The sequence below is a fragment of the Saccostrea echinata genome, unplaced genomic scaffold (genome assembly GCF_033153115.1).
Source record: "Saccostrea echinata isolate AGI-Se365-2 ecotype Australia unplaced genomic scaffold, CSIRO_AGI_Sech_v1 ptg000030l, whole genome shotgun sequence".
Lineage (NCBI taxonomy): Eukaryota > Metazoa > Mollusca > Bivalvia > Ostreida > Ostreidae > Saccostrea > Saccostrea echinata.
The window spans coordinates 11,706,004-11,725,992 of NW_026889779.1; the positions used below are offsets into that span (position 1 = coordinate 11,706,004).

At 34.7% G+C, this 19,989-nt stretch overlaps 2 protein-coding genes across 2 annotated transcripts; one reads left to right on the forward strand and one right to left on the reverse strand.

Annotated features, from left to right (window-relative positions):
- Positions 1 to 717: 717 nt before the first annotated feature.
- Positions 718 to 3,462, forward strand: LOC133196341 (trichohyalin-like). Its single transcript, XM_061332249.1, has 8 exons — positions 718 to 1,081; positions 1,202 to 1,324; positions 1,460 to 1,554; positions 1,902 to 2,019; positions 2,109 to 2,188; positions 2,358 to 2,614; positions 2,709 to 3,004; positions 3,124 to 3,462. The coding sequence occupies exons 1-8, from the start codon at positions 766 to 768 to the stop codon at positions 3,288 to 3,290; spliced, it is 1,452 nt and encodes a 483-aa protein (XP_061188233.1). The 5' UTR covers positions 718 to 765; the 3' UTR covers positions 3,291 to 3,462.
- A 954-nt stretch (positions 3,463 to 4,416) lies between these two features.
- LOC133197308 (protocadherin-11 X-linked-like) lies at positions 4,417 to 18,562 on the reverse strand. Its single transcript, XM_061333268.1, has 5 exons — positions 18,475 to 18,562; positions 13,427 to 16,227; positions 13,184 to 13,270; positions 4,896 to 4,998; positions 4,417 to 4,758 (listed from the first exon to the last, which is right to left on the reverse strand). Exons 2-5 carry the CDS (start codon positions 16,103 to 16,105, stop codon positions 4,526 to 4,528), a joined length of 3,102 nt encoding a protein of 1,033 aa, XP_061189252.1. The 5' UTR covers positions 16,106 to 16,227; positions 18,475 to 18,562; the 3' UTR covers positions 4,417 to 4,525.
- Between the last annotated feature and the right edge of the window lie 1,427 nt (positions 18,563 to 19,989).

The following is a 19,989-nucleotide window of genomic DNA, read 5'->3' on the forward strand; positions in this document are numbered from 1 at the left end:
ACCAATCTTAGCTCAAATTTAGAAAATAAGTTTTATAAAAGTAAAAGAAATTAAAGATAGATATCTAATAAAATGTGCTACATACCTACAACCCAAATGAAAATGATTCAAATATAAGTTTAAGTCTTTATTCAGTGGCGTCTCTGCATGGAATGACCGAGAGTCGGGCCACTTTCCATACGGAGACCCACACTGCGGGTTGTAGATATTAGCCAATCAGAATTTAGAATTAAAAGCTAAATTGTCCGAAAAGTGTGAAAATTAACCATATAAGTAAAAACTTCCAAAAAGGTAGGTAATGCGCAAAAGTGAATGCGCACTCGGTTTTTAGTCATAATGCATATTTTTATTGATAAATAGAAAGTATGTCAGAAAGACAATATGTTAGAATTCACCAAACCTATACTCATTAATAAAAAATCCTGGTAGAGGAGAGAGAGAGAGAGAGAGAGAGAGAGAGAGAGAGAGAGAGAGAGAGAGAGAGAGAGAGAGCACTCCTCTCAGCGTCACTCTACCCCCTTTTCATAAATCAGTAATAGACTTGCATTATGTATCATTTATTTAATATATTGTAAAAGGAGGCTTTTATATACAAAACAAGTTATATTCTTTCAAACCATAAGGGGCAGTTGGAGTAACTGGACACTTTTTTCAACTTCCAAGTCCCTCTATACCACATTTCCATGACGTCACAATTAAATGTCATAACAATGGATCTGTGACGTCAATATCAAATCTCACGTCATAATACCTAAACAGTCCGCAATGGCTTGCAGCATTGAGGATACACAGGACTCTATAGAGACCCAAACAGATCAAATAGATGATGATGAAATTCGTCAAAAGGTCGGAGATTTAGGGGTGGATCTAAATCAGTTGCGGGCGAACAATTCTTATTTACTGTCTGGCCTCCAGGCGCGGGAGAGTAAGCTTACTCAAATGAAGGACTGCCACTCCATTCTGTCATCAAGCATGTCCGAATTTTTGGGAACTATGTCGGAGCTAAGGAAAAAAATATTGGCGTACAGGACAGAAGGTCATAGGTCAGACCAGGAAATCAACAGGTTGCAGGAAGAAAAAGGTTGTTTAAAACTCTTCAAGTTATTCGCTTTAATGAAAATAGATTATTATTTTGGGTATCTGCCTTCAATAATTTTGCATTTTATTTATTTACTGCCTATATGTTGTTTGTTTTTAACAGCGGTTCTAAATGAGGAGGAGGAGTTGCTAGCTAATCAATGCGCTGCCAAAATCAGAGAAGAGGAGAAGGGTCTGATAGAGAAAAACCTCACAAACGAAGAAAAGACTGAACTCCGACTTAATGGTAAAAACTGATTAGACCTTATTTGTTGGTATAATACCAGTTTAATTCTGACTTAATGGTAAAAACTGATTATTTGTTGGTATAAATACAATTAAATTGTGAGGTAAAGTATAAGGTAACTTTGTTTTTATACAGATTATACCCGCTGCGATTTGTACCGTAAACTCCGATGTCTTCAGGAATTGAAAGATACAAGCCAGAAATTGAAATCTTCGTACCACGATGAATGGGTAAGGAATATGACAGAACTGCTTATACGATTTAGGAGCTACGTTCGACTACAGTTCACATTACTAAGATTATTCATGGCCGTAGGAAACGGGGGGGGGGGGACGTGCCCCTCCCCCCCCCCCCAATAATTTTTCCGATATATAGAATACTTTAGAAAACATGGGTACTATATGCTTGTGCCCCCTCAATAATAACGTCTGATGAACTTTTTGTTTGCTTATCAATGAATTGTGGTAGTTGATAGTGCCCCCCAACTGAAAATGTATGGTTGTCCCCCCTCAAAGAGAAAATGCTTCCAACGGGCCAGCTATTCCCTTATACTTTTAAAAAATCTTGTGGATTTCAGAACAAAATAAAAGAAGACCTCAAGAAATATGGCGAGGAGAGGAGACACTATGAGATAGAAATACAAAATGTGCAGAACATGGCTCTCCTGAAGATGCGCAGCATGCAACTTAATCCGGGTAACATTACATTTTCAATTATTGAACATGTTTTTATTACAATATTTTCTACGCTAAGAATTTTATGATCCTCCCCTCTTTTCTTTCAGCTGATGCAGAGGATCAACAAATTTTAGAGCTGATCAAATACATGGAGATGAAGCGCGAGATTCGGGAACTTAAAGAAAACGTAAAGAAAACATAAAATTTGCATGTTTTGTTTTTAATTTTTTTTGGAGGGGTTGGTTGGTTAATTTTGTGTGTTTGTTTTGTTTTGTTTCGTGGGGTGAGGGTCATCATGCATATGTATGTAAGAAGAGAACGATATCATCCGCATTTATGCATTTGTATTTTAACAGAATATTAATTTACAAGTAATGTCTAGAGACATTGAGTATGATATAGCACAACTCCGGAGCACAAGAAAGGCTTTGTTAAAACATAATGATACTTTGGAACAAGAATTACGCCCCAAGGACGAGCCCGGGACACTCTTGCACCGCACCAGTTGTCACACAAACCTCGTGATTCCCGATGATCGATTCTCCGATCAGTCAGAAGACACATTATCGATGGGAGAACTTTACGATCACGTTGGTGGAACACACCTTCACAGGTACTACACACACTGAACATCTCTGGTATTACTGATAAAAAGGAGGTAGGGAAAAACAGGTGCTTCGTTTATATATATACATATTGCTTATTAGATGTGCAAAGAATTCTTGCATTGCCATCCCCCGTGAACTGTGGGACAAGGATGAACTAGAGGAGTTGCAGCGATTAATGTCCAACAACACAGATAGTGAGGAGTCGAGCGATGTTTCAGACGATGTAACGGATGACGTTAGTGTTAACGACGTCAACATCGAGTTTTCCGAAGAGCAGCAGCAGCAAAGGATCACTAATGAGGAGAAGTTGGCTTCTAAGGAATTACAAATGAATGTATCAGAGAAACCTGTCCAACCAAGCGATTTACAAGGACAGATGCACGAATTAGCAGCAGGTATGACGTCACAACCCAAAGAATGTTATCTCACACTAAACAGTATATGTAAAAATCAAAACAATTACTTGTAAGTTAACAGAAATACGTTAAAATATATTTGTATATTTCATTTTTAGGAAACTCCCAAAGTTTAATGAACAAGCTTCGTGCTAGAATGGGTGTTCAAGCTCAGTCTGGAACAGCTTTGAGACCGGAAGTGATGTCAGCGGGAACAGGAATAAGAAGATCCAGCCTTAGAGATGCAGCACTGTCATTGATAAAACGTCGCCAAAGAAGAAATTAAAACGTACATCAAGTTCGGATTTTCTGTTAAAATATGCATACTGTTATGACTTTCTATTAAAACTTACATCCAGTAAAGATTTTCTATGATATTCAGATTATCGATGTATAAAGCAATATATTTGTTCAATGTGAACTTTTGTCAATTTAGGCATTTTCTTTTGTTTTGAATTTATTGTGCATATTGCAGTAAAAAAATATCTACCTTCATAGTTAAATTGTTTTGAGTTGCATATTTCTTGCCCAAATTATCTAGACTTAATTTCAATTGCATCCAGGTTGATCCAGGTTGATTTATTTAAGGAATGAAGCTTATTTTAACCTATGTTATACGATATAACATAACTTGGGACAGTTTACGCTTTATAAACCGCTTCATAAAAAAGTGTAAACTGCCCCAAGTTATGTTATATCGTATAACATAGGTTAAAATAAGCTTCTTTCCTTATAATTTAATTTCAGTGTAGACAATAAGGCAATTTTTTCCTCCAAAAATGGCTTCAAATTGAGCATATTTTAAAAGTAACATCAAGCGGAGTAATACGTTTTTGACGTAACTCATTGTGACGTAGGCAACTTATGTTATACGATATAAACGAAAGCTTTTATCCAATCAAATGACTTGTTACAACTAAAATTAAATTATTACACAATACAGGTACTATTTTCACCTCATTATGCTACTCTACTTCAAAGTTCATATAACCCTAACCCTAAACTTTGACCCACTGTTGCTGCCCTGCATTACCCTAGGGGTCATGATTTGAACAAACTGGAATCTACACTACCTGAGGATACTTCTGTATTAATATGACTGATAATCATGGCTTTGCTGTTTTTGAGAAGAAGATTTTCAAAGGTATTTCCTATATATTCTTATGGTAAACTTTGACACCCTGTTGTGGCCCTGCCCTACCCCCAGGGGTCATGATACTGATATTGTACATTCCCATGCTAACCCATATTTCAAGATTGATAATACAACAATTTCAAATATAACTTTATTTTGTACAGAGCACTTCTTGTCATTTAAATAAAACTTCTGGTTCAGCAGTTGAACACATATAACTGTAACATGTACATATGTAATAATATCACTTTTATGTACAGAAACATGGATTGTGGTTTTCAATGAGATGATTACATACAACAGTTGCTATGAGACATGTAAACATATTGTTTGGCACAATTTAACAACGACCCATCTGAGTCAAATGGTTCACTTTCTACCCCTGATTATACATAGGATGGAAAGCAATCTGTCTTTGATGAGGTATCCTCTTCAGAAAGGTACACTTTATTGTCTGAGCGACATCTAGGAGGTCTGGCAGGGATTGCTTCCCTTTGATTATTGTTCTTTGTGTGATGAGTATTCACATAGTTTATATTTTCATACTGGTTCCCATATGGCCTGGTTCCCTGATTTGGATTCATTCTGAGTTTGAAATCTCCTCTGTTTTGTCTTTCGTCTGAAAATTACAATATAACAAATTCATTAACATCTTGATATTGCTTATTTCATCAAAGGCAACTAATACCATCATTTTAATTTTTTTTTTTCATTTTTTTGTTTGACAGTGGTATATTCACAGTTTGTTTTATTTACCTGATTTAGGTAGATGTAGTGAGAGGTCAAGGTCACTGCCTCCTCGTCCACTATCTGATGCAGTTATCTCCCCTGAGGAATCACTCATGTTATCTGGGTGATGCTGATAAAAGAAAGTAAATTTACAAAGTCATTATTTTTATACATGTATTTTTATAACAGAATTCTTTGTATTCTTGGTGTTTTTTTTGGGAGGGGGTGTAAAAAAATAAATTATAATTAAGGTCTTCCGTCTCCACGGAAGACCTTATAGTGATTCTATTGTTTCTTCTTCTTCTTATTATTAAGGTCTTCCGTTTTCACGGAAGACCTTATAGTGATTCTACTGTTTCTTATTATTATTATTATTATTTTTTTGACCAAATTTTGTGCAGGCGTTTTCTCGAAAACTATTCGGTGGTTTTTCGTGAAACTTTCAGGAAAAATTAGTCATTGTATGAACTTGTTTCATCACAAGGAAAATTTGGAAAATTCCATTTTGGTTCCAAGTTACGGGCAATTTCCTGATTTTAAAATGAAATTTTGTCCGCGAATGTTCTCAAGAATGACTAAAGATATGAACTGGAGACTTACTGGAGAGCATAGAACGTGACTTCTAAATTTGTGGAATCACATTTTCGTTCGTCGTCGGCACTTCCGGTCGTTTACGGAAGTGATCAAAGAAATCATAAAATTTCAACTTTCTTTTTTTAAATCAATACTTACATCACATTATTGCATCTCTTTTGTAGTTTCGAAATATGTTGGTCCCACCGGAAACAAAAACGACAACTTCCGGTTACAAGAAAAAAACTACATAATTTTAGTATTTTTCTTTCCCATTAATATCCTTTGTAGATAAAGTTTTTGAAATGAATTTTAAATATGTTATTCAAACTGCAGATATCTAGAGTAACTTCAAATATCTTTGTAAAATTCACTTCCGGTCGCGTGTTTTCCTGTCCTCAAAATGAGAAGTTGTCTCAGCAAGATCTCGGAAACGTTGAGAGATTAAGACACCAAACTTATATGAGCAACAGACCTTAAGATGTAGGCAAAACCATTTGGGTTCAAAGCGTCAGCCGTCACTTCCGGTCGTCACAGGAAGTGATCAAAGAAATCGAAAATTTCAACTTTTCTTTTTTTAATTAAAAATTGCATCACTTTATTGCATCTTTTTCGCAGATTCGAAAGATTTTGGTCTCACCGGAAACAAAAGCGACAACTTCCGGTTATAAGAGAAAAACTACATAATTTGAGTATTTTACTTTTCCATCAATATTTTTTCTAGAAAAAGTATTTGAAATGAATTTTAAATATGTTATTCAGACTGCAAATGTCTAGAGTAATCGTAAATATCTTTCAAAAATTCACTTCCGGTCGCAGGTTTTCCTGTCCTCAAAATGTGAAGTTGTCTGAGCGAGATCTCAAAACCAGGTAAAAAATTAAAACACCAAACTTTTATAAGTAATAGACCTTGAGGAGTAGGCAAAACCATTTGGGTTAAACGCGTCAGTCGTCACTTCCGCTTGTCACAGTAAGTGATCAAAGAAATCTAAAAAAAATTAACTTTTCTTTTTTAAATTAATGCTTGCATCACTTTATTGCATCTCTTTCGCTGTTTTGAAATATGTTAGATTCCACCGGAAACAAAAACGTCAACTTCCGGTTTTAGGAGATAAACTACTTTACTTTGATATTTAACTTTCTCATAAATATTGCTCATCGATAAAGTACTTGAAATGACTTTATGTATGTTGTATATATTGCAAATGTCTAGAGAAAAGTCAAAGATTTTTTTATAAAATTCACTTCCGGTCTCGTGTTTACCTGTCCTCAAAATTAGAATTTGATCCCACAATATTGCTAGGCAACAGTAAACGACTGAAGTCTAAAACTTTCAGGACTGATGGTCAGTCATCAGTTATATGAATCGTGAGAAAATCTTGTATCCCCGTTTCTTCTGGTACTTCCGGTCGTGACCGGAAGTGATGTAAAAAATGAATGGTTAACGTTAGCAAGTTGGATTTTCACGCTGATGACCAGGGTTAAATTTCCAGAGTGTCTGAATTTCTTTTATCTCTTTTTCAGCTTGAATTTTCGTTTTTATTTTCAGAATCGGACGGAAGACCTCTCATTGCTCGCAATGAGTTTCTAGTTATTATTATTAGGGTCTTCCGTCTCCAACGGAAGACCCTTCTATTATTCTATTGTTTCTTTTTCACTTTTATTATTATTATTATTCTTTTTTTTTCTTTACAATTTTTGTGCAGAAGATTTCTCGGAGTTGGCTCGATCGATTTACTTGAAAATTTCAGGGAAGATGTATCTTTATCTGAACCTTATACGTTTTTCTCATTTTGTTGAAATCTACTTCCGGTCGGAAGTTATCGCCCTTTAATCAAAATTCAGAGGACCTCCTTGTCTGCAATGGAACTCAAAAACGATTAAAGCTAGAGTGTTGAAATTTTCAGCGATGATAGAGGACATGTTGCCATTGATCACCTAGGTTTTCAAATCTTCCGGAAGTGCCTAGTATGGAAGCTCGGTAGGGGTCAAAATTTAGGAAACGAATCATGAGTGAATTTTAGAGGCATTTCTTACGATAACTTCTTAACTATGAGTATTTTGTTAAAGCATATTGAACAGAAATTGTGTAGAATTACAAGATCTTTTATATGATATCAAAGAAAAAGGGCTGACTCATCACATTAGGGGCTGAGAAGGGCCGAAAGTCTTTAAGCAATAACTCTTGAACGATCAATATTTTGTAATGCATTACTGAAACAAAAATGTTTATCTCAACAATTTACAACTATATATTATGATATTCACATCATTTGTTACATAATTAGGGGTCATAAGGGGCCAGAATGCTAAATCTTTGACGCTTTATATCTCGAAAGTGGGAAATATTTTGATAAGCAATATTGATCAGAAGATGTCCAAAATAATGTTCTTAACAAGTTGCAGCCTTTCATTTTTTGCTAAACGTCCCCATTAAGGAGTTGAAGGGCTGGCCCCTAAATACTTCTTTTGCAAATATCTCAGAAACGAAAAAGAATTTCTGACTAGTTTTTGAACAAAAAGTGTTCAAAATCATGAGAGCTTTAGAGTGATATGAAGAAAAAGGGGCTGGACCCTCACAATAGGGGCTGAGAGGGGCCAAAAGTCTTTGAATAATAGCTCTTTAACGATCAATATTTTGTAATGCGTTACTGAAGCAAAAATGTTTATCATAACAATTTACAACTATATATTATGATATTCACATCATATGTTACATGATTAGGGGCCATAAGGGGCCAGAATGCTAAATCTTTGACGCTTTATATCTCAAAAGTGGGAAATATTTTGATAAGCATTACTGAACAAAAGATGTCCAAAATAATGTTCTAAACAAGATGCAACCTTTCATTTTTTGCTAAACGTCCCCATTAAGGAGTTGAAGGGCCGGCCCCTAAATACTTCTTTTGCAAATATCTCAGAAACGAAAAAGAATTTCTGACTAGCTGTTGAACAAAAAGTGTTCAAAATCATGAGAGCTTTAAAGTGATATGAAGAAAAAGGGGCTGGACCCTCAAAATAGGGGCTGAGAGGGGCCGAAAGTCTTTGAACAATAACTCTTTAACGATCAATATTTTGTAATGCATTACTGAAGCAAAAATGTTTATCTCAACAATGTACGACTATATATTATGATATTTACATCAAATGTTACATAATTAGGGGCCATAAGGGGCCAGAATGCTAAATCTTTGACGCTTCATATCTCAAAAGTGGGAAATATTTTGATAAGCAATATTAAACAAAAGATGTCCAAAATAATGTTCTAAACAAGATGCAACCTTTCATTTTTTGCTAAACGTCCCCATTAAGGAGTTGAAGGGCCGGCCCCTAAATACTTCTTTTGCGAATATCTCAGAAATGAAAAAGAATTTCTGACTAGTTGTTGAACAAAAAGTGTAAAAAATCATGAGAGCTTTAAGGTAATATCAAGGAAAAGGGTCTGACCCCTTAAATAAGGGGCCGAGAGGCGCCGAAAGTATACAATCAACAACTCTTTAATGATCAATATTTTGTAATATATTACTGAAGCGAAATAGTTCTTCTTCACACACTTCATCTAAATAACATGATGTTGATATCATATGTTACGAAAAAAGGGGTCTCTAGGGGGCCAAATTGCATAATCCTTGGCGCAATATGTCTTGAAAAGGAAGGATATTCTGATAAACAGTATTGAACAGAAGACGTTCAAATAATATTCTGAACAATATGCACTCTTGGAATTTTTGCTAGACGTCCCCATTTAGGACTTGAAGGGCCGGCCCTTAATATTTCTTTTGCATATATCCCGAAAACAAAAAAGAATTTCTGAATAGTTGTTGAACAAAAAGTGTTAAAAATCATGAGAGCTTTAAGATGATATCAAGAAAAAGGGGCTGACCTCTCACATTAGGGGCCAAGAAGGGCTGAAAGTCTTTAATCTATAACCCTTTAATGATAAATATTTTGTTAAACATTATTAAAGCAAAATTGTTCGTCTTAACAATTTATTTATATTATTATATTTGAACAAAAATCCCAGTCAAATTCTTATCTCATCTTATCAAAAATCGGACGGAAGACCCACTCGTTGCTCGCAACGAGATCTCATCTAGTTAAGGTCTTCCGTTTCAGACGGAAGACCTTATAGTGATTCTACTGTTTCTTTTTATTATTATTTTTTTTTTCCCCTTTTCTTGTCGGAGCGTTTTCTCAGAGATGGCTGGACGGATTTTCTTGAAATTTTCAGGGATGATAGAGAATGAAAATACCCCTAGGCGTTTTTTTCATTTTTTCAAAATTCACTTCCGGTCGTCAGATATGTCCGATTTCCGTTTTTTTCAAAAATATTTTGTCCCAGTCATATCTCAGAAAAGGTAAGAGATTAAGACACCAAACCTATACGGTTAATAGATCTTGAGGAGTAGGCAAAACCATTTGGGTTAAGAGCGTCAGCCGTCACTTCCGGTCGTCACAGGAAGTGATCAAAGAAATCGAAATTTTCAACTTTTCTTTTTTGATTTTTTTCTTTCATTACATTGTTGCATCTTATTTGTAGATTCGAAATATGTTAGTCTTACCGGAACCAAAAACGTCAACTTCCGGCTATAAGTGAAAAACTGCATAATTTGAGTATTTTACTTTCCCATAAATATTTTTTTATACATAATGTATTTGAACTGATTTTTGAATATGTTATCAAGACTGCAAATGTCTAGAGTAACGTCAAATATCTTTGTAAAATTCACTTCCGGTCGCGCGTTTAAATGTCCGCAAAATGAGAACTTGTCCGAGTGAGATCTCAGAAACGGTAAGAGATTTAGACACCAAACTGATAAGAGTATTAAACCTTGAGAAGTAGACAAAACAATTTAGCTTAAGAGCGTCAGTCGTCACTTCCGGTCGTCACAGGAAGTGATCAAAGAAATCGAAAATTTCAAATTTTCTCTTTTGAAATAAGACTTGCATCATATAATTGTATCTTTTTCACAGTTACGAGATGTCTTGGTTCCACCGGAAACAAAAAACGACAACTTTCGGTTTTAAGAGAAAAACTACATAATAGGGGTTTTGAATTTCCCCCAACATATCGCTTATAGATAGAGTTCTTTAAATGATTTTTATATATGTTATTGAGACTGCAGTTGTCTAGATTGACATGAAATATCTTAATAAAATTCACTTCCGGTCGCGTGTTTTCTTGTCCACAAAATGAAAAGTTATTTCAGCGAGATCTCGGAAACGGCATGAAAGTAAAACACCAAACTTGTAGGAGTAATAAAACTTGGTGAGAAGGCAAAACACATAGGGTTAAAAGCGTCAGCCGTCATTTCCGGTCATCACAGGAAGTGATCGAAGAAATCGAAAATTTCAACTTTTCTTTTTAAAATTAAAATTTTCATCACTTTATTGCTTCCCTTTCGCTGTTTTAAAATATGTTAAATTCCACCGGAAAAAAACTTTAAACTTCCGGTTTTAAAAGATAAACTACGTTATTTCGTGGTTTAGCTTTCTCATAAATATCACTTATAGATAAGTAATTGAAATGTTTTTTTTTTTTTTTTTTTTTTTTTTTTTTACATATGCTGTAGATACTGCAAAAGTCAAGAGAAAATTCAGAGATTTTTATTCAGTTCACTTCCGGTCGTGTGTTTTCTTGTCCTCAAAATTAGAATTTGTTCTCACAATTGTTCGGCAACAGTAAAAGACTGAACTCTAAAACTTTCAGGACTTATAGTCAGTCATCAGTTCATTTGCTTGGTGTAAAAATCGTGTGTCGTCATTACTTCCGGTCGTGAGAGGAAACGAAGCAAAAAAGTATATTTTAAGTTATTTGGTTTCTACATAAGTTTTAGGCTAATACCGACGTTGGAAAAGACATGTTCATGCAAACAGGAAGTCGTATAACGGAAGACCTTCTCATTACTAGTAATGAGTTTCTAGTTATTATTATTATTCTTTTTTTTTTAGACAAAATTTTGTGCACGCGATTTCTCGAAAACTATTCAATGAATTTCCTTGAAATTTTCAGGGATAAAAGGTCTTTATATGAATTTTATATAAAATTCCGTTTTTTGGTAAATTCGGTTCCAGTGTCAAGTTATGGACAATTTTCTGATTTTAAAATGACATTTTGTCCGCGAGTGTTCTCAAGAATGGCTTAAGATATTAACTGGAGACTTGTTAGAGATGATAGAACATGATTTCTAGATTGGAGAGGGCACCTTTTCGTTCGTCGTCGGCACTTCCGGTCGCTTGCGGAAGTGATCAAAGAAATCGTTAAATTTCAACTTTCCTTTCTTAAATCAATTCTTACATCACATTATTGCATCTCTTTTGTAGTTCTGAAATATGTTGGTCCCACCGGAAACAGAAACGTCAACTTCCGGTTATAAAAGAAAAACTACATAATTTGAGTAGTTTTCTTTCCCATTAATATCTTTTGTAGATAAAGTATTTGGAATGATCTTAAAATATGTTATACAGACAGCAAATGTCTAGAGTAACCCCAAATATCTTTCAAAAATTTACTTCCGGTCGCTTGTTTTTCTGTCCTCAAAATGAGAAGTTGTCTGAGCAAGATCTCTGAAACGGTAAGAGATTACGACACCAGACTTATATGAGCAACAGACCTTAAGATGTAGCCAAAACCACTTGGGTTCAAAGCGTCAGCCGTCACTTCCGGTCGTCACAGGAAGTGACCAAAGAAATCGAAAATTTCAACTTTTCTTTTTTTATTTAAAAATTGCATCACTTTATTGCATCGTTTTTGCAGATTCGAAAGATGTTGGTCCCACCGGAAAGAAAAACGACAACTTCCGGTTATAAGAGAAAAACTGCAAAATTTGAGTATTTTACTGTCATAAAAATATTCTTTATAGATAACGTATTTGGAATGAATTTGAAATATGTTATTCAGACTGCAAATGTCTAAAGTAACTTCAAATATCTTTCAAAAATTCACTTCCGGTCACGTGTTTTTCTGTCATCAAAATGAAAAATTGTCTGAGCGAGATCTCAAAAACAGGTAAAAGATTAAAACACCAAATTTTTATAAGTAGCAGACCTTTAGGAGTAGGCAAAAGCATTTTGGTTAAACGCGTTCGTCGTAACTTCCGGTCGTCACAGGAAGTGATCAAAGAAATCAAAAATTTTAACTTTTCTTTTTTAAATTAAAGTTTGCATCACTTAATTGCATCTCTTTCGCTGTTTTGAAATATGTTAGATTCCACCGGAAACAAAAACGTCAACTTCCGTTTTAGCTGATAAACTACGTTATTTCGATATTTAACTTTCTCATAAATATTGCTTATTGATAAAGTACTTGAAATGTTTTTATGCATTTTGTAGATACTGCAAATGTATAGAGAAACGTCAGAGATTTTTTTTTTATAAAATTCACTTCCGATCGCGTGTTTACCTGTCCTCAGAATTATAGTTTGTTCTCACAATATTGTTCGGCAACAGTAAACGACTGAAGTCTAAAACTTTCAGAACTGATAGTCAGTCATCAGTTTATTTGAATCGCGAGGAAATCTTATATCGCCGTTACTTCTGGTCGTGACAGGAAGTGATGCAAAAAAGTTAATGGTTAGCACGTTGGATTTTCACGCTGACAACCAGGGTTAAATCTCCAGAGTGTCTGAATTTCTTTTATCACCTTTTCAGCTTGAATTTACGTTTTTATTTTCAAAATCGGACGGGAGACCTCTCATTGCTCGCAATGAGTTTCTAGTTCATTATTAATAATTGTTAATTACCTGATTATGGGATCCTCCAAGGTTGTTTAGGAGTGATGAATTGAGGGCTTTCATATTATTTTGCCTGCTGTTAGAAATTTCGTCTCTCTAAAAAAACATAAATATTTGATTTTAAATCATTCTCAAATTCCATTGTGACTATAGGATGTAAAGGAAATTAATGAATCAATTTAACTTTTGTATATAATTATGTTTAACTACATTAAAGAAGAAATGTGATTACAATTTGTATGTGAAACACACCTGTTCCTGACTTCTTTGGCTTCCCTGAAATAGCTGCATATTTTCCATTTCAAAAGTGAAGCTGACTTCTTTTTTCTTGCGGGGTGTGTCTACAATGCTGGACACCATGTCACTGGGGTTCTTTTCCAGATTTGGGGATGAGCAGTCCCCAGGAGTGGCAGGATCATACATTGTTTTTACTATGTCATCTGAGCGTTTGCTTTTGAGCAGTTTCTGGTCATTGCGTCGTAGAATGATGATGACAGTGATGATGACAGCTGAGAGGATGATGGTGAGAGCAACAACAGCAATGGTGATGATGATATTCTTTGTTCCTCCATCTTCTAAAGCCTGAGAACTTGCGGTGGGAAGAGTTAAAACGATGGTCATGTCACGGAATGAAGACTTCATATGAGAGACATTCATATCACTGACATTAATCCTGAGCTTAAATGGAGTATTTTCAGTTATTTCATAAGTTCTCTTGAGGTAGATGGTGCCTGAGGTTTCTCCAATAGAAAAGATATCCTTCTCATTGCCAGCTGAGATGGAGTACCTGAGTTGACTGTTTGGTCCAGTTTCATCCAGGTCATAAGCTCGAATCTGAGTGATCACTGTACCAACATTAGCTTGATAAGACACTGTGACAGTCTGGTTAGAAAACAATGGGAAGGTGATAAAAGGTTTGTTGTCATTTTGGTCAGCTACATACACAATGACTCTACTTGTGCTGGTTAATCTTGGCGTTCCCTGATCTACAGCCACTAAATCAAATGAATACTTGCTTCTATCCTCTCTATCTAGATCTCTCTTTGTAGATATTATCCCTGATGGTAGAACCTCAAATGGCAGTTGACTGCTGGGAAGATTTTTGAAATTTGGGTGGAAATCAAAAAGAATTTTTTGATTGTCACCTTCATCAAGGTCAGTGGCACTGAGAGAGCCTACTTTAAGTTGAGGTCCCATGTTCTCCATCACAAAAAACTGAAATACAGGAACACTAAATGTTGGCTTGTTGTCATTTGCATCCACCACTGTTAGATGAATTGTAGCAGTTCCAGTCATAGAAGGGCTCCCTTTATCAACTGCCAGGATGTGAAAGAAATATGATGACATGTTTTCTCTGTCAAACCTAAAGTTTGCTGTGATGACTCCAGTTTCTTCATTAATGGCCAATTTTTCCTTTGATTCAGGGGATAAAATATATTTTATTTCAGCATTCTTTCCAACATCTTGATCTCTGGCAAGAACTTGGGTGATTCCATCTCCAAAAGCATTATTTTCCCTGATAGATGCTTGATATATATTCTTGTAAAACTCAGGAGCATTGTCATTTTCATCTGAAATTGGAACCACTAATGTTGAAGATGTGGATAGTGGTGGATTTCCTTGATCAATGCATTCCACAGTGAGATTGTACTTGTCTGAGATTTCACGGTCCAGGGATTTGTTGATGACCACAATGTAACCCTTATTTAATACAGTTTGTAGCTGAAACTCCTCAGAAAGAATTTTACAGGTGACAATACCATTAGAACCAGAGTCAGTGTCTTCTACAGTCACATGCGCTATCACTGTACCAACACTAGAGGACTCGCTCACTGCTCCAGTGTTGCCTGTAGATAATAAAGTAATCCGAACCAATGGCCGGTTGTTTCCAACATCAATTATAGAAACACGAACCACACACTGGGAAACTTTTGGAGGTTGTCCTAAGTCACTGGCATCCACGGTTATGTTGTAATTTTTTCTGGTGTTTTGTGACAGCTTGTTTTTCAAATTAATTTTTCCAGTAGTTTCATTGATTGCAAAGTATTGACTGATTTCTGCTATGAAACTTTGTCGAGGATTGAATTTATATGTGATTTGTCCATTTTGCCCGATATCTGCATCTGTTGCTGAGAGCTGGATCACCTGGAAGCCCACATCCCTGTCCTCCCTCAAACTGACATCAAAAACTTGTCTCTCAAATTGTGGGGCATTGTCATTCTCATCGGTTACTTCTATTTTTATGGTCAGAGTTCCAGTCCTGGGAGTGGACCCACCATCTACTGCTATAATCTTCAATTCATAATTATCCTTTTTCTCTCTGTTTATAGCTGAATTCAGTTTCAACTGGAGAGTGAATCCATCACTTACTTTAGAGGCATTGAACAGGAATGGAGAATCAGTAGTGAGCATGGAGTAGCTTTTGATTCCATTCAGAGCTGAAGAGTCAAGATCTGATGCCTCATCCACTTGTATGGTGGACCCAATCACTGCAGACTCTGACAAACTCTTGTTCACAACTGAAGAAGGAAAAATGGGAGTATGATCATTAATGTCCAAAAGAGTCACTCTCACTGATATTATTTCAAATCTAGAGTGAATGGAAGAGTGGGCTGCAATGTCAAATTGGAAAACACATTCCTGGTTGAATCCACATTCATTCTCTCTGTCAATCACTGCATTAGTAAACAAATCACCAGCCTCATTGTCAACACGGAAGAGATCATCTCCTTTGGTTTGATCCAAGAAGCTGTACCGCAGACTCTGGAAAGCTTCTGGTGTCATTTTTCTCGTCAGGTTACTCAAGCTAGCTATATTTCCAACCAGAGTTGACACAGGTTTCTCTTCTCTTATATTCAAATTCACAATTATTTCACAGGAGACTGTAAATACAGCCATTAGGAAAAGGTACATAGATACAACCGCTGCCATCTCGAAATAAAATTCTAAACCTCAGCGTGGTCCCTATTTATCCCTGGCTCATGAGCTGCTCATTTCATCTACGAAATTCTAGGAGATACAGTCTCACCAACTGTCCATTCCCTTGAGGTTACCTGTAAAATTAGAAGGTGATTAGTCACCGTAAGCTAAATTACATACACAAATTCTGTCCTATATATTGTCTGTTATAAACATGAAAAGGGAAAAAATGTATCCATGCACAAAAAAGTAAAATAATAGTCATTAATGGCAGCAACGTGAAATACGATGCAGAGTTAGTAATACGCATTGTTTTGAGAGAATACCATGTAATATTTGATGATAAGATAAGGAATATCACTTGCACACAGAGCGAAAATAGAAAACCTTTCGAGGGTATCAAAGAGGTCTGATTCACGCCTATAACAAGCTTAACTATAACCTCTGTCAATGTATATGTTGAGTATAGGTTACTACAGTGTGCGACCAGGGGATAAAATATCCAAACAGAGGGAAAACCTGCACGCCAGAATACATAGCAGTGAGGACCCTTGTCACCAGAAGACAAACCCTGCTCTGAATCTCCCAAACATCCTAAATTTATACGACAAAGTAACAACCAAACATCTTTCCGTTTACTTTGTGAGAGACATACCAACCCAATCCCTATCACTCCTGAACAACCAACGATTAGTCGGTGTTTCTCATCTCTCTATGCGGGTGTCACTTTCAATATAAAATGTGTCAATATCATGTAATAAGAAATTTTTCAAGAGAGGAGGGAACAATATTTACTGGTCAAATAGACTGAGCAGAGATTAAAGGACCTCTGCCTTATACATGAAGCCGACAAGTCCTACACAAAGAATAAATTAGATTTAATACAGGGTCTCTTTTACTCTGATTATTGTTAAAGCTGATCACAATATACAAATTTGGGATGTGATTTTACACATCAGCAACCATAAAAAGCTACAGGGTCTTTATATATTCCTCCTTCCAATATATCACGGAGACAGGTTGGTATTATTACATATTACAGGAGTTTTTATCAGGGAATAGATGGAAGTTTTCCTCTATAACTGATAACTACCTGGCACCCCATCAGAGAGGGAGCTTTGAAGGCCGGGGGTTGTTTACCTTGATGAAAGGTAATGATGTAGATAACGGACAGGTAAGCTGTGAGGGGGACAAACATCCTCCGGGGACCAAAAATCCAGACCAAAACATCCTCCATGAAACTAATGTCTAAAGAAATTGTCATATACACACAAAACATACTAGTATACCATTGAACACTTCAGATTCCTTTGTTAATTTCTAAACTGAATTATTTTTTAAAAGTTGAAAATATTCCCATCTCATATTAAGCTCATAATTTTAGATCAAGAAATGTAGCTTAATTTGTAACAATTATTCTGTTAGATATCAAAATTACCTATCTAGAATTTGAAATGTTAATTTCTTTTATAATTTCAAAAAGCTGCATTGTTCAGAGTTCATTTATTGCACATTTAATAAAAAATATTTCTAAAGTTAAACAAAATATTTTCATGTATTTTTAAACAAAAATAATGACCAAAGAAATACTGTAAAAGTAGAAAAATTTGTTGTTTTATTATAGTTACAAAATTTAATCCTAAACGAAATTTTTATATGGTTTATATCGAGTATGGTTACTTTTGAAACAAAGAAATTGAATACCCTTGAAACCAATTTAAATCACAAATCAACAATTAAATTTTATCTCAATAAAAAATTTCTGCTTCTACAGTATTTTATAGCCAATATATCTAACAAAGATAAACAGTACTAGAATTTGTGTGCAAAATTTTTAACACTCTGAATTTATTTTGTTAATAATATATGTTTAATACTGAATATTATAGGAAGTTAACTGGATATATATATATATATATATATATATATATATATATATATATATATATATATATATATATATATATATATATATATATATATATATATATATATCTTGAATTAATTATTCAGCTTACCTGCCTCATGGACCACAGAAGAAATGTCAGAGCATGATATATTTATAGGAACATAGTGATTTTTCTTAAAAATAAATAGTTTCATATAGACTTACCAAATCTTACGGAATCTCCCAGACCCTTGAAACCACTTGTCCTTAGAACTACAAACACTACAGTAAATAGCCGACCCTCACAAGTAAAAACACCCCACCGTTCTCCCACTCTAGAGGATCACTCCACTGACCAAAACAGAAAGCTCAGATTTAAAGCCCTCCCCTTTCACAGGTTCATTTGTCAATATTTTCAAATTGGACAACAAAAGGTATGAAAAATCTGTTGTTAACATTCTAAATAAAAGCTTAAATGTGGGGAAGATTTTACCTTCAATTGTCCAAAGTGTTTTATTTACCAAGCAATTAACCACTGCATGTAAATTCTGTTACTGACCAGGTGAGAAATATATTCCATACCTGTGGCCACAGGTTATAAGTAATCTAATTTTAGACCTTATAAATAACTCACACAATCAGAGGACCATGAATTATATTAAAACAATTAACACCAGGAATTATCACATTATACAAAACATTTTACACATTTTTGTCCACTTCAAAGATAAATTTCAAGTGAATTTGATTTGAACCTTAAGGCATGTAAAAATTAAACACTAAATTTATCTTTTATTACTTAAATTTTCTGGAAATACTGCTAAAAGAAAAGATTGCTTTTAACTTATTTTTCACCAATATGGTAAAAATTTAATTATGTTCTGTTTAGTTCAATCTTTTAATTTTTAAATTCTATTCTTTTTCCTTCTTGCTGCAAACATATTTCAATTTTTATAGTGGACTAATAAAATTATGTTTAAAAAGTTCCAAAATGACTAAATAGATATAAAAAGGGATAATAATACTAAAACTCTTTAAATTTTAGGAGAGCTCAAGCAATTTAATAATATTTCAACAATCATTTACCCAATACCTTATAAAAACTTAAATATTAAGATGCCTGTATTTTACATGAAATCTCCTTCACTCAAACTTCAGGCACTTAATGGACTTCCAATAAAAACAAAATACTGCTGCCAAAAGCACTCTTATTGACTGAATTATTAAATTAATACGACTTCATCAGGCTGTACTGGGCTTAAAGGATTGCTTTTTCTAGGTGATTTATAACATAAAGTGGCATACACATGTCACATTGTTTATAAAACAGACAGGGCTGAAAATATTGAACAATGCAACAACATTGAAAATTCCTATCTTATGAATTTCCTTTAAAAGCTGATAACAATGCAATTTATATCCAGAGCTTCTTGTTAAATTAACCAATTTCAATTTAAAATGAAATTGATTAATTTAATCAAAGAAAAAATAATTTGGACATATACCTGTGAATAAGATTAAGTAATTGTAAGTAATTGGTAGTTGTGCAACACACATAAGTCAATATGTAACATATTGCACAGAACAATAGAAATGTTCATTAAATATTTATAAGATAATTAAGTTAATCAGTGACAACAGAATCAATGACCAATAAGAATTACCCTCTCACTTTGAGATGAGAAATCTGTTGCTATCTTAGTCCCAGGCTGGACATCCTTATTGATTTTTCCAAATTGGCCACTAGAAATATCTCAGATGGTCTTGTAATTCTTATTAAGGACACAATTGAACTGGACATCTGATTAACACGCTGGTCAAAGCAGATGGAATTTCTATATAGACTAGACAGACTGCAAAGGGTCTTTGAGAGAAAGTCTGCAGTCCAAGAGAAAGTCTGCAGTCCACTTGCAACCTGGCCAAATTTCTTCAAATGACTAAGCCTTGTGATCATGCAACCATTAGTGTGATAAATGGGTGTAACTGGACAATATTTTGTAATGGGTTG

Coding starts and splice junctions, on each gene's coding strand:
- LOC133196341 (XM_061332249.1), top strand. CDS start 766: ATGGCTTGCAGCATTGAGGATACACAGGACTCTATAGAGACCCAAACA. Junction 1,082..1,201: donor CAGGTTGCAGGAAGAAAAAG/GTTGTTTAAAAC, acceptor TGTTTTTAACAG/CGGTTCTAAATGAGGAGGAG. Junction 2,615..2,708: donor GGTGGAACACACCTTCACAG/GTACTACACACA, acceptor ATTGCTTATTAG/ATGTGCAAAGAATTCTTGCA.
- LOC133197308 (XM_061333268.1), bottom strand. CDS start 16,105: ATGGCAGCGGTTGTATCTATGTACCTTTTCCTAATGGCTGTATTTACA. Junction 4,999..13,183: donor TTGGAGGATCCCATAATCAG/GTAATTAACAAT, acceptor TTCTTTTATCAG/CATCACCCAGATAACATGAG. Junction 4,759..4,895: donor ACTACATCTACCTAAATCAG/GTAAATAAAACA, acceptor TGTAATTTTCAG/ACGAAAGACAAAACAGAGGA.